At 50.3% G+C, this 13,048-nt stretch overlaps 2 protein-coding genes and 1 long non-coding RNA gene across 7 annotated transcripts in view; 2 read left to right on the forward strand and 1 right to left on the reverse strand.

Moving 5' to 3' along the window:
* LOC116578105 (multidrug and toxin extrusion protein 1-like) overlaps positions 1 to 10,397 on the forward strand; it is a 35,626-nt gene extending 25,229 nt beyond the window's left edge. For both annotated transcript variants that reach the window (XM_032322057.1, XM_032322058.1), the window contains exons 15-17: positions 6,365 to 6,459; positions 7,170 to 7,239; positions 9,798 to 10,397. In XM_032322057.1, the coding sequence (XP_032177948.1) occupies positions 6,365 to 6,459; positions 7,170 to 7,239; positions 9,798 to 10,021 (389 nt within the window). In that variant the 3' untranslated portion in view covers positions 10,022 to 10,397. The remainder of the gene's footprint in view (positions 1 to 6,364; positions 6,460 to 7,169; positions 7,240 to 9,797) is intronic.
* Positions 300 to 11,988, reverse strand: LOC116578107. Its single transcript, XR_004280739.1, has 4 exons — positions 11,728 to 11,988; positions 8,421 to 8,623; positions 5,448 to 5,580; positions 300 to 533 (listed from the first exon to the last, which is right to left on the reverse strand). It is a non-coding gene; the product is annotated as an uncharacterized LOC116578107 (long non-coding RNA).
* The window catches only part of LOC116578106 (multidrug and toxin extrusion protein 2-like), a 66,998-nt gene continuing 65,889 nt past the window's right edge, over positions 11,940 to 13,048 (forward strand). For all 4 annotated transcript variants that reach the window (XR_004280738.1, XM_032322060.1, XM_032322062.1 and 1 more), the window contains exons 1-2: positions 11,940 to 12,302; positions 12,449 to 12,550. Coding sequence is in view for 3 of the 4 variants with exons in the window: in XM_032322060.1 (XP_032177951.1) it covers positions 12,102 to 12,302; positions 12,449 to 12,550 (303 nt within the window). In the remaining variant the exon portion in view is untranslated. The remainder of the gene's footprint in view (positions 12,303 to 12,448; positions 12,551 to 13,048) is intronic.

The raw sequence follows: 13,048 nt of genomic DNA on the forward strand, positions 1-13,048 counted from the left end.
TGACCTGAGCCGAAGGCAGAGGCTTTAACCCACTGAGCCACCCAGGTGCCCCTGTATTTGCTTTTATTAGTCCATTATAGGAATGGCAGGTGGCTATCAACTTTACTCTTCTAAATATTGGGCTGATCACTCCTGAAACATGTGACATGGGTGTGACTGCTGGTATCAAGGAGCAGATCTGTAAACTATGCACCAAGTCTGGCCACCGGAACCTGTAAACCCTGTCTAGCCACCTCTCCCTTATTGAGATCTGGAAGGCTGTGGAGATAAACCTAGACGAGCCAAATGGGAAAAGCAAAGGTTGTTTATTCTGAGCTTGCCCCAGCAGGGGACTTGACCACCATCACTAGTTTTGGCAGAGACCCCAAGGCAGGCCGAGGAGTGAGAGAGCTTCATGGTGGAGAACAGGAAAGTGTCAGGTGGACCCTGATGGACGCCGGTGGCCTGGGAAAGATGTGGGCTAACCGAAGTGGGGGGTCCTGTGTGGCTGATCAGGCGGGATGCAGCTTTGGTTTTCTCTGCTTGGCCCTAAGCTGGAAGCAGAGACAGAAATGGAAGAAGCTGTCAGTTACTGATGGCATCCTGGCCATTTGGGGTCAACAGTTATGGAAGTTATTGTTGAGCTCGGTGCAGTAATCCTAGAGATAGAAGTCTAGCTTCCCGTGAGACTGATGGTAGCAGGCTCACTTTTGGGATGCTTATCGTAGATGGGGGGTTTCCTGGATATGTTGCTACAGGTTGGGGGGTCATAGTTCTCTGATACATGGTGTGGCCATTGTCTGTGTATTCAGTGCCTCAGTCTCTTTTCAAGGAAAACTAGAAACTCAGGGAATTCAGGGAAGGCTGGAGAGCCAGATCTTTACCACTTGGGATTATAAAGTCATCTCATGGTCCACTGTATTGCAAGATCTTCTCGAGCCCCTTGATGGTGTCCATCATGGTGGTCACCCCCTAGGAGAATGGCTGCACAGAAACATTCCAGACTTGGGAGAAAATGCAGCCAGCCAGACTCACAAGCCCTGATAGGGTCCCTTCCAACAAGGTTCAGGAGCAGTTTCCCTCTGCTGTCTCTTCCAGTAGATGAAATCTCCTAGCTAAAGATGATGAAGAAGTTATTTAGGAAGATGTGGGAAAGGCAGGGTTAAGCGTCGGCAGTAGGACCCTGGTGAGATTTGGCATGTAGCCAGTCAGTCTGGTCAGTCTGGTCAGTCTGGTCAGTCTGGTCAGTCTGGTGTTGGCTGAAATCCCTAGACATAGGCCTTCCAGTTCTGAATTCATAGGGGCAGCTGATGTGTCCCTGCGAGTGGTGACTGTCTGTTGTATATGGTGTGCAAAGACTATAGGGAGTACCTTTGGCCAAGGGAGCTCAAGTGTTGCTCAAAGTTTTGCTAATTTCAGTTCAAGGAGGATATTAGTCTTTTCTCCTTTTCCAGGACTTTTCCCACCCATGGTGGGTGAGGAGGACAGGATCGTTTTTGAATGGGGGCAATATCTTACAGAGTTTCTTTATATGGTTCCCGTAGTGGGTGTGTCTCAGTCACTTGATAAAAAACTTGGAATGTCTCAGGTTGGAAACAAAAAAATCAAGCATCTTTTTAGTGATGGTGAGGTTGGAGCTTTTCAGCAAGGACATGCTTCAGTCTATCCTAGAATGAGACACCGTTTTAGTAATTTAGTAATAAAATAAGTTTTATTACTAAATTTATTTAAGATTTTATTTATTTATTTGTGACAGAGATAGCAAGAAAGGGAGCACAAACACGGGGGGAAGTTGAAGAGAGAGAAGCAGGCTCTGTGCTGAGCAGGGAGCCCAATGTGGGACTCGATTCCAGGACCCCAGGATCATGACCTGATCCGATGGCAGACGTCTAACCGACTGATCTACCCAGGCATCTCTTAATGTTGATGTTTTATGATGGCCTCTTTGAACCCTCCAGAGACTGATCTTCTGGGGCCTCAGATAGGACCAGAACCTGGTTAAAGTCGCTTTTTGGCATCAATGATATGGGAACGTTTCCTACAGCGCCCACATATTCTTGTCTGACCGGGGCCACGGCTTTAGAACAGCCTCCTGTCTGGGTAATAGGAGTGTATTTAAAAGCTTGTCAGGGTGCCTCAGTGGTACAGTTGCTTAAGCTCCCAACTCTTGGTCTTGGTTCTTGTTCTCAGGGTTGTGAGATCGAGCCCCACGTCTGACTCTGCACTCAATGCGGAGCTCACTTGGGCTTCTCTCTCCCTCTCCCTCTGTCCCTCCTGCTCATGTTTCTCTCTCTCAAATAAATAAATCTAAAAAAAAAAAGTTCCTTAATTTGCTGTCCATCTGTGATGGGGGTTCCAGCACAAGAGAGCAATCCGTTCTGTTTCCCAAGCACCCCCAAACCAGCGGCTGCTTTTCCAAAGGTGTGAATGGGCTGCCCGCACAGATGTTCCCTCTCTGGTCTATGGCGGCTTTAGGAAGCACAACGGGGTCCGTTGTCTGGGCTGATTGCAGGGGGAGGACTGTGGTCCGAAGGAGAGCTCACACTAGGGCTAGCACATCCTGGCCAATAACCTCCAGCTCCCGAGCAAAGGTACGACTCACCAGCGAATAACATTAGGTCAGAGTCGTCAAGAGGGCTCTCGGATAAAGCTGAGTGAGGTACAGAGAGTTCCCTGGCACAGGGAAGACAGCCACCAGGCTCCCCTTCGGGGAGTTTCGGAGAGTGACAGGACTCTCAGGCCGTTGGGGTGAAGAGTAGTGGGAGAGGAGGGGACACGCAGCAACAGAATCTTGGAAGATTCTGTTAATCCACTGGCTGAAGAATGCTGTGTGTTCCCAGCAGTGGGATCTGGGGTGGGATTTGGGGGGTAGCCTAGAACTCGGTCATCAGAAGTTTTTGATGCATAGAGAACCTGTTGCCTGAACCTGAGAGGTTGAGTTAAAACCCCAGGGGCTTATCCAGATGGCTCAGGAGCAAACCGACAAAATGGGGTTTTGGGTAGTTAGGGATGCCTGGGCTTGAAGGAGGTGGTTGAGGAGTCTTCGTCAGATTCCAGAAACCTGGGGCCTCCTGAGCAGAGGGTCTATCCCTATCGACTTCGTCAGTTCATAAAGACGGATTGCGATCTCAAGGAAATTTGACACTCGTTGTCTACAATATCCAGCTAAGCCTAGAAATCCCAGACTGAGGTCAGACCCTAAATGAGCTGTGTTCTGGCAAAATCGTGACTTTGCTTTTGAAACGAGGTCCCTTTTGTGCCAAGGCTATGAACCAGAAAACAGGATTTGTAAGACGGGCTTCCTCATTTTCTGCACAAGGCAGGAGCTCTGGTGCTAAATGTAGGAGATCGGGATCACAAGGGAAATTTAGATGTTTACGGTTCTTGATGGAGATGCTAAGAAAAATAGGAGGGGGCCTGACTTTCAGACCCACTGTTGTCCTCTGCAGCGAAAGCAAAGAGTTGTTGGCTGTCCCCGTGTAGGGGCAGCTGCACAAGGCAGACCAAAGACCCGCCTTGTTGTAGCAAGTGGCTTCAGGCAGAATTGATGTCAGGACGGTATTGGGTTAAGTATTAGCCGCAAGTGAGGGATCACAATTTTGTTGATGACCCTGAGTCTTGCGTAAATCAACAGCCTCATTCATTTGATTTTTTTTTTTTTTTTTAGATTTTGTTTATCTATTTATTTGACAGAGAGGTCACAAGTTGGCAGAGCGGCAGGCAGAGAGGAGAGAGGGAAGCAGGCTCCCTGCTGAGCAGAGAGCCCGATGTGGGACTAGATCCCAGGACCCTGAAATCATGACCTGAGCCGAAGGCAGTCGCTTAACCAACAGAGCCACCCAGGTGCCCAATTTTTTTTTTTAGTGGCAGCTACAAGGGCCCATCTGGGGAATGAGAAGACTTCTGGCTAAGACTTTCAGCTCTGGGTTTGATTACCTTTGTTAGCCTTGAAGGGATGCTGAGGAAGGTTAGGGAGAATTTGGTAGGAGCGATCTGAACTTTTATGCATCTTGCTGCAATTACTTGGCTCTGTCAGTAGGATATCAAGGCCGTGGAGTGTCAGGTACAGGGTCAAGTTCCTTGTCTGGAACCCACCATCCAACACGATAGAGAAGGCGAGATCTATCCGGAGCAGCCCCGACTTGATTATGAATAAAAGAGTCATCTGATGGGGCGCCTGGGTGGTTCAGTAGGTTAAAGCCTCTGCTTTCGGCTCGGGTCATGATCCCAGGGTCCTGGGATAGAGCCCCACATTGGGCTCTGCTCAGCGGGGAGCCTGTCCCCCCACCCCCCGCCTGCCTCTCTGTCTACTTGTGAGCTCTCTTTGTCAAATAAATAAATAAAATCTTAAAAAAAAAAAAAGAGTTGTCTGGGACCTCTAGACCTGGTTCCCTCTGCTGTGCCTTTGATATCATAATTCTGTCTGCAAAGTCAGTCTCTGCCTGTGACATTCCACAGGGCTGGTAATCACAGTGCAGGAAGGAGTGTTTCTTAGTCGAGGGTTCAAGGGTCCCAGTTCAAGACTGGGAGACTGGGAAAACCTGTGGCGTATTTGGAATACCAGCCACCTGTGTGGTACATGGAGGCTGAGGCTGAAGGTGGGCAAGGGTAGCAGGTGTCCACCAGGCATTGAAGAGAATGACCGCCTATATTTACAGTTTATTCCCCTGGAGGGTCTAATGAGTGCTTTTGGCCTCCTTGAGGACTCTTACTGATCTGAAATGAGAGACTCTGCCTTGTCTTGCTTTATCTTTCTTAGCATCCTTCTCTTTGCGATGTCTACCAGTGTTCTTGTAGTAGGTGGCTGGCTGGGGGGTGGGGAGAGTAGGGGTTAGGCTCCCCAGCTGTCTCTCTGTGGGGCTCCTCGTTTACTTTGGGTCTCGTCTCATTTTTGTCCCAAAGTCCTTTCCAAATGTTCTGCCAGGTGTTGTCGTTTGGCGAAAGGGCTATTTTTCATATCAGGTTCTGTTTTCATATGAGGGCTCCAATTTCAGTTTTCACTTTCTCACGGATGTACGGAGCCGGAAGGGCAGCAGTGAGGACACATCAGCACTTTCTTAGACTCCAGAACGGCAGGTGGCACGGGTGGGCGGAAAATGCTCTTTGGATCAAAGCCAAGTTCTCAGGACCCGAAACTGCAACAGGAGAGCCTTGTCTGGTTCTTGGGGTAACCTGTAGCAAGAACTGGTCCAAATGGGTGCCCATTGGGTGAGAACCACAAACTCACAGGTCTAGGGGATAGACACATGTAACAGGCCATGCCCTGGCCTCTAATTCTCCTTCTGTGACAACACTTGACCAGCACCACAAAAAGAGCACAGAGCACAGCAAAAGGGATGAAAAGGAACCCCAATTCCATCAAGGATGTCAAACACATGGGAAGCAGCGGTACCCAGGCACCAAACCAATGAAGATACAGCCAAGGCAGTCACGATAGAGACTGGGTTGTGGACCTGGCCCCAACTTACCACGTTCCCTTGGACTGCACGCGCCACGTGCAGAAAGGCACAAGGGGCCTCTGCGGGTCCCACATCTGGTTGAATGCTGGCGTCCATGATATTTGGTAGCATAGGCCAGGTCTTGCGGGGCCTCCATAATGGGCTGTGAAAATAAAAACCAACCCGATGCGAAAAGCAAAGAGACCCAGAGGCAGGCAGAGCGATGGGTTGCTGTAGGCTATGGATCAGTGTTGCTGTAGGCTATGGATCAGTGTTCTGTTTTTGCCTATGGTCTGACAGTTGCCCGTTGGTATATTCACTTTTTCACTGTTGACCAAAGAAACCCTCCTTGCTTGGGGCTTCCCTCTGTGTCCGGTGTGGGTTTTCTAGGTGGAGTGTGATGGGATCTTGGGATCCATGTGGCCCTTCCCGTTTTACATTTCCACTCAGCCTCTCCTTTGGTGTGGTCCTCTCTGCGGACAACCCTGTCCTGGGAGCTCTGGAAGTCTGTGCCCAGAGCCAGTGAGGGCCTGTAGGAAGCGCCAAAGGAGGGAATATACTGTCTTTTGCATTTTGAACATGTTAGCTGAGGAAAATAGAACATAGCAGTTTGGAAGTACCGTGCTCTTAGAAGTAGGAAATAGTTTGTCCTGGGAACCTCTGCTCCTTATAATTAGTGCTTCTCTTAATAGTTAGGCTCCCAAAGACCAAAAAAGTCTCTGAATGTCAGTTCTGAGATCCAGAAGGCCTGGGCAGTGACTTGCCCTGGGCCTCCCAGAACCTTCTGGGAACCAAAGGAGGGAGCACGAGCAAGGTCTGTGTCTCACTGTGGGTTCCACCCCGGGGTCATGAAAGCGGATTCTCAGAAGTGACAGGGGACCAGCTTACTCCCCAGGGACGTCTGGTTTTCCACTGAATTAACCTCTATTACATATTTTCACTTCTAGGTCTGTGGTTGGGGATCATCATTTGTTCCATCACACAATCTCTGTGTTTTCTTGGCTTTATTGCTTGGCTAAATTGGAAAAAAGCTTGTGAAGAGGTAACTGTGCTCGTTGCTGGCCGGGTAAAAATTCCTGTCCTAGAAAACAAAATCAGCTCAGGCACTCTCTCTCTCTCATTTTGGAAGGGCCTTTCCCCCTTTATCACCAATGCTACTTTATTGTTTTAGCTGCATTTAATTCAGATGCAAAGGGCCAGATGACCCTGGATCTTATCCATTTATCCATTCCCCTTTGTTTTAGTCAGTGAATTAAAAAATAGGGGTTCCGTTCTTCCTTGTGTCCTATAGTAAGCTACCAGCCTTGTGCCCAGAAAACCAATTTCAGGACAAGATCTGGAACTGGCGGGACAGTGGGATGCCAGCAAATTCATCCTGATACTGTTTTTTATGATCCCAAAATATTTCATGAGGATACCTGCGTGTCTCTCTCTCTCCAACTTGCTAGGGTCAGTGTGGTTCTGAAAATAGATGGTAGGCTAAGAGATAAAGGGAAGGGAAAGGAACGGATTCTATGATCTCGGGCCCTGCTTTCCCCTTGATGTTATGCTTTTCCATCCATCCTTCTCCCACCCAGAGACCCCATGTCAATCATTCAGAAAGATGATTACGTACTTGTAAACTAGAGAAGCTCCAATCTCATGTCAGTTAAAGAAAATGGCTTGGTTTTTTCTAAGCGGAGTGGTCAAGTCAGTTTCCTAACAGTATGGTAAATAAAGCCTTGTGAATTTACTTGGAGTTTCATCTTCTAGGCTCAGATCCATGCCAATTTGAGACTGAACATGGTCCAGGATGTGCCTGCAGCTGCCTACCAGGACCCAGGTATGGAAAACTGCCTCGGCTCTGGGAACAGGTCCCTCTCCGGGTGGTCCTGGAAGGGGCTGTCAGTGGGACACAAACAGATCGGCTGCCGTGAGTGCCCCCTGAACTCGGGCAGTAAATGATAAATGATAAAGTCACACCAATGTGAGGTCAACAGACTTGGAAGTTTGTTTGCTTTGCATTCCGGATATTAATACACTGCTCTAGATGGTTCGAGGCTTCTGGTCATCCATGCCTTGGATGTAAGCATCTCAAAGGCATTTCTAATGCTTGATCCTGCGTTGGGACCCTTATCTTGGAGACTGACATGAGTAAGTTTATGTTCGTGGGGTTCCCCCATTCCCCAGGCCAACACATAGGTGGGCTTTAAACAGATGATTGTTTTTTTTTAAAAAGATTTATTTGACAGAGAGAACAAGTAGGCAGAGAGGCAGGCAGAGGGCGAGGGAGAAGCAGCCTCCCTGTTGAGCAGAGAGCCTGATGAGGGACTCGATCCCAGGACCCTGAGATCATGACCCAAGCTGAAGGCAGAGGTCCAACCTACTGAGCCTACCCAGGCACCCCCAGATTATTGTTTTTAACTTTTGTTTCTGGGGAGCAGGGTGCAACTGTAGGTATCGTTTTCCTTCTGTCCCATTAGTAAACCCCCCTCTATTCCCAGTTCCTCGGGCAGTGAGTCATGGACTCAGACTTGTTCCTTGCTGCTTTCTAACTGAACCCCTTTGAACTCAGTGGCTGGTGAATTACAGCTCCCACTAGTTTTCACATAGTGGTCCCCTATGTGCCTGGTTCCTGATCTTGTATTTGAACACTGTGGGTAGAAGTAATTGGAAGCCAACGACGATTTCGGTCTTCAGAGAGGATTTTCCTTTGGTTCTGTCAAACTCTTAGGGTTACCAGCAGCGCAGGGCGGTTGAAACAACCCAGACTCCTAGCCCATCCAGCTGACTTGGCGGCAACTGGGTGAGGGCTGGTTGGCTTCTGGTCCGTCCTTAAGTCTTGGATGCAGCCCTTGAGATCCAACCTGAAGTCAGAGGGGTTTACCTGGGTAGGGACTGAACTCCCGAAAGCATTGGTCCATCCCGATGGAGAACTCTCAGGTCCAAAGAGGCTCCAAAGGCTGGCTCCCAACTCTGGGTCTCCAGCTTCCCCTAGATCTTGCCCTGACGACTTTTCATTACCTTGGTAAGCACTCTTGACATCTTCAAGATGATACTTTTCACTTATCTTGTCCAGCTTTTGTAACTGTCTTCAGAGGATGGCTGGTCCAAGTTTTCTCCTGTCTGCCATTTATAAAAGCAGAGTACCAATACTTCCTAGTACCTCATGCTGCTGTCTTGAGAGGCAAGTGAGCTTCATACATGTGAAGGGCTGAGAACGATGCCTGATGTGGAGAAAACACATTTTTTTAAAAAAGATTATTTGAGAGAGAGCATGAGGAGGGGGGAGGGGCTAAGGGAGAGGGAGAAGCCCACCACCCCCACCAGGAGAAAGCATCTTGTGAGAGTGAGAGCTGGTGTTACTCTGAAATTCCTTTCTCTCACAACTTATACCCATTATGCTTACTAAGAGGTCTGATGCCCATCTTATTCTTTTTTATTTATTTATTTTTAAATTTATTTTTAATTTTTTTTAAAGATTTTATTTATTTATCCGACACAGAGAGAGATCACAAGTAGGCATAGAGACAGGCGCAGAGAGAGAGGAGGAAGCAGGCTCCCCACTGAGCAGAGAGCCTGACTCGGGGCTCGATCCCAGAACCCTGCGATCATGACCTGAGCTTAAGGCAGAGGCTTAACCCACGGAACCACCCAGGCGCCTGCCCATCTTATTCTTGTTCTGTTAGGTTAACTGCCTTTATTCTTCCCTCAAGGAGTGTGGGAAGATGACATACATCTGTCACTATCCCGAGGGATGCTCAGTAGGCCTTCTGACTCGATCCACATCTCTCTTCAGTTCTGGGGATGCCCTTGGATTCTTTCTTTGGTTATTTTCTCCTCTGTTGGCCTTGTTCTCCTTTGGGACTGCTCATTAGACGAGTGTTGGCCCCCTGAAAACTTCCCCTATGAACCTTCACTTCGAGAGGCCACGTATTTCTCTAGTTCTTGTGGGGTGGGGGGCGAGCTCCCTAGAAGACCCAGGCTGACAACAGTCGGATCCAGTCAGAGTTTGTGGGTGAGTGAGCGGAGAGGGACTCTGAAATGGAATTTCTTTTATGTATCCAAGGTAGCAACTTCTTCCTGAGTAAACTTGCCTCTGATGAGTAACATGTATATATGGTATCTTTTTTTTTTTTTTTTTTAAGATTTTATTTATTTATTTGATGGAGAGGGATCACAATTAGGCAGAGAGGCAGGCAGAGGGAGAGGGGGAAGCAGGCTCCCTGCTGAGCAAGGAGCCGGATGTGGCATGCGATCCCAGGACCCTGAGATCATGACCTGAGCCGAAAGCAGAGGCGTAACCCATTGAGCCACCCAGGCTCCTCTATATGGCATCTTGTATACCTAGGGGAAAAAAAATCCTTTTGGACTGCTAACTAAGTTTCTTTTTCCCTTCAGGGGGCCCCGGGAGCCATGGAGGAATTAGAGTGAGAGATGTGAGGAGGAAACACGAGACCTGGTTGGACCAGCACAGGCACCAAGAAGATGTTCAGGCCCAGCCAAGGGACACGACTGACTTGACTGGGAAACATTTGGTGCTGTGGCGGGGGCTTCTGCTCCTGGGGGCTATTTTGATCTTGATCGTAGGGATTTTAGTGAGAGTGTATGTCAGAGTTGAGTGATAGGCAAAAGAGAGAGTCAGGACAAGTGATAATTCTGAGCTGACAAAAAAATGCAGAGGCCCCACAGTGGGAATTTGTTTTTAGTTAAGTTAGTTTCAACTGGGCTCATGGGTTTGAAGAATTACAAGTTCCAAGTTATGTTTTCTCATGGGGAAAAGGAACTAAGGTACAAATTATGTTCCTGTCCAAGACAATGTTGGAAAGTTCAGAGTGACAATGATTCAATTCATGTGCCATTGTCTTAACCAAGGACCACTGTGTACTGACTACATTCATGTACAGCTTTGCTGGTTACTTGTTATGCTGAATGTTTCTTTAGTTATAAACCCTTGTACTGAGTGCTTCAGGTTTCCTACTGTCTTATTTAAAATATATTTTGCACTATATCTTTCCTCGTGCCTTCAGTGATTCTGCAACGGGCCAATGGCATTCGTTAATATCTAGATCACAGGAGCTGTGAGCAGTGGCGTCGCTTGAGAAACCAGAAGGGGAGAAGATGTAGATTAAGCAGAAAGGAGTCAGAGGGCATTGATGAGCAAGCTTCCTGTCTTAAAATGTTTTAATTTTGAATTTGTTTTAAATTTGTTAAACTTGTTAAAATTTGTTTAAAATTTTAATACAGGGTTTGAAGAGCTCATTCAGGCAAAGGAAGAAGTCAGATGGTTTCTCATGTTGATAGAAGGGGGTGGGGGGGGATTGTTAAATTGGAAGGTAGAAGAAATGAAGAGGGGGGTCTAGGAGATGTGAGGCTGGGTCTTGGGCGGGCCCCTTTCATCTTCTGTTTGTGTCTTTGTCTTTAAGAAGTTGCCCCAGCTGGGCACCAGGGTGGCTCAGTTGGTTAAGCACTGCCTTTGGCTCCCAGGGTCCTGAGAGCAAACCCTACATCCACATCCAGCTAATAAGCAGGGAGCCTGCTTCTCTCACTCCCTCTGTCAGCCACTCCCCCACTTGGGCTCTCTGTCAAATAAAATATTAAAAGAAAAAAAAAAAAAAGGCACCCCAGCTTTGGTGGCAAGCATGGTGTATCCAGGAAGTTTTGTGTAGTTCTGTCTCAAAAGGGTGAGGTTTCAGTGAATGTTCCCTTCTTCCCCTGGGGCCTTGGAGAATAGTTAGGGAAGTCTTTGGAGCTGTGACAATCCAAGCCATTGCTCTTTCCTCTCAGGGGGAGCAGGGCCCGAGACCTCAATAGTGGCCTTGGATTAAGCAGTGGACACGTAGAATTTAGGACTCAGCCTTCCGGGGGTGGGGCCCACCCCTTAGCGCAGCACACTGGGTGCTTGGATGGATACAAAGAGCTAGGCCTGGTCTTTGCCCTGGGAGAACAGATAGTGGACCAGATCTGAAGTTTGCTACCAAGAGTGAAAACTACCCAGCGCCACCTTAAGGCATTTCCACCTAAAATGCTTGCTTCTTTCTAGAGGATCATTTCTTTGTGGGGACCAAGATAAAGGCGGCCCTGAAGGTTGGGCCCGGCAACATCCCCTCTCCACGCTCTCCTTAGCAAGTTCATACACACCCTCTTCATTTGGTCCCGGGACTCCTACTCCCTAGCCTTCTAGGGACTTCTCACGGAGTCTGCCCTCCGGTAGGAGCCCCCGGGATGGGGGGTGGGGAGGCTTATCTCCCGGTTCCAACCTGCCTGTGAGGAGCGCACCCCCGAGGGATACTTGAACACACTCCTAACCCGAGGCAGAGGGAGGGGTCACCTGAAAGGGCAGCAGCGGGCTCCGGAGGAGCGCAGGGTGGAATTACGAATACGCCCTCTCCAACCCCCGCCTCCGCACATTTCACTGTAACGACCCACATCCTCCTTTGTCCTCGCGAGGCCCCCAGCCCCCCACTCCACGCGGCCTCCAGCTCCTCGCACTGTGTGCTGCTCCTCGGGGTCCTCGCTCCTAGCCCCCGGGGGTCTGCGGACCGCGACGGTTGGCGGGGGCGTCCCTAGTGTCGGGGCACGGCCTGCCCCCTTCCCCCTCCCCGACCGCGTGTGCAGGTGGGACGGTCCCAGGGCGCGCGGGGCGGGGCGGGGCCAGGGCCCCCAGCCCACCGCCGCCTTCCGCGCAACACTGCCCGCGCCAGCATGGAGCCCCCATCCGCCGCCACCGCAGCCGCTGCCGCTACTGTCGCCGCCACCACAGTCGCCGCCACCATCGCCCCCCGGGACAGCGCCCAGCCGCCCGACGTCCCAGGCTGGCGCGTCTGCCTGCGGGGCCTGCGGGGCGCTCTGCCGCCCGACGTGCGACGCGAGGCGGCCGCGTTGGTGGCGCTCGCGGGCCCCGTGGTGAGTGCACGGCCCCGCGGCCCCGCGCCCCCCACCCCCGGCGGCGGCCCAGCCCCGTCGCAGCGCAGCGCCTGCTGCTGGCGCTCCCGGAGCCTCCCCCGCGGCTTGGCGTCACTCTCGCGCTCCCCTTCCTTTTCCCTCGGCAGTTCCTGGCGCAGCTGATGATCTTCCTCATTAGCGTCGTCAGCTCCATCTTCTGCGGGCATCTGGGCAGAGTCGAGCTGGACGCCGTCACGCTCGCGGTGTCGGTAGGTGTCCGTCCCTCCCCTCTGTCCTTCGGGGTCGACCCTGTGGTGGAGCCTCGGAACTGGCGTTGTCTGACGGCGGAGGTCTTCCCTTGCCCCGTCGGACCTTGACCCTGGGGTTCCTGTCTTCGCTTTGTCCGTAGGTTTGAAAGAAGGTCGTGTCCAGGCGTGCGCGCGTATTGGTAACCCTCCCGCCAGGGATCGCAGGGAGTTGGTGGCAATGATAGAAATCGTGCTGGGGAGACGTACAGAACTGCTCCCCCACCCCCACCCCCGGTTACAAAATCTAATCAAATAACTTAGAGGTAATGTAGGTTGTCTGCCATTGGTTCGAATTACACAGCTCGCAATGGGCGCAGTATTTCACACTGTGGGCCGTGGGTTGAAATGGCACCTCCTTCGAGGTCTTTTGTCCCTGGGTTTTTGTTAGTGAGGTAATGGAAAGGGGCCTCGCTCTTGCCTTTGATCCAGGCTTTCAGGGAAAGTGAAGAACCCTTCCAA

Source organism: Mustela erminea, chromosome 18 (genome assembly GCF_009829155.1).
Source record: "Mustela erminea isolate mMusErm1 chromosome 18, mMusErm1.Pri, whole genome shotgun sequence".
In the NCBI taxonomy this organism is placed as follows: domain Eukaryota; kingdom Metazoa; phylum Chordata; class Mammalia; order Carnivora; family Mustelidae; genus Mustela; species Mustela erminea.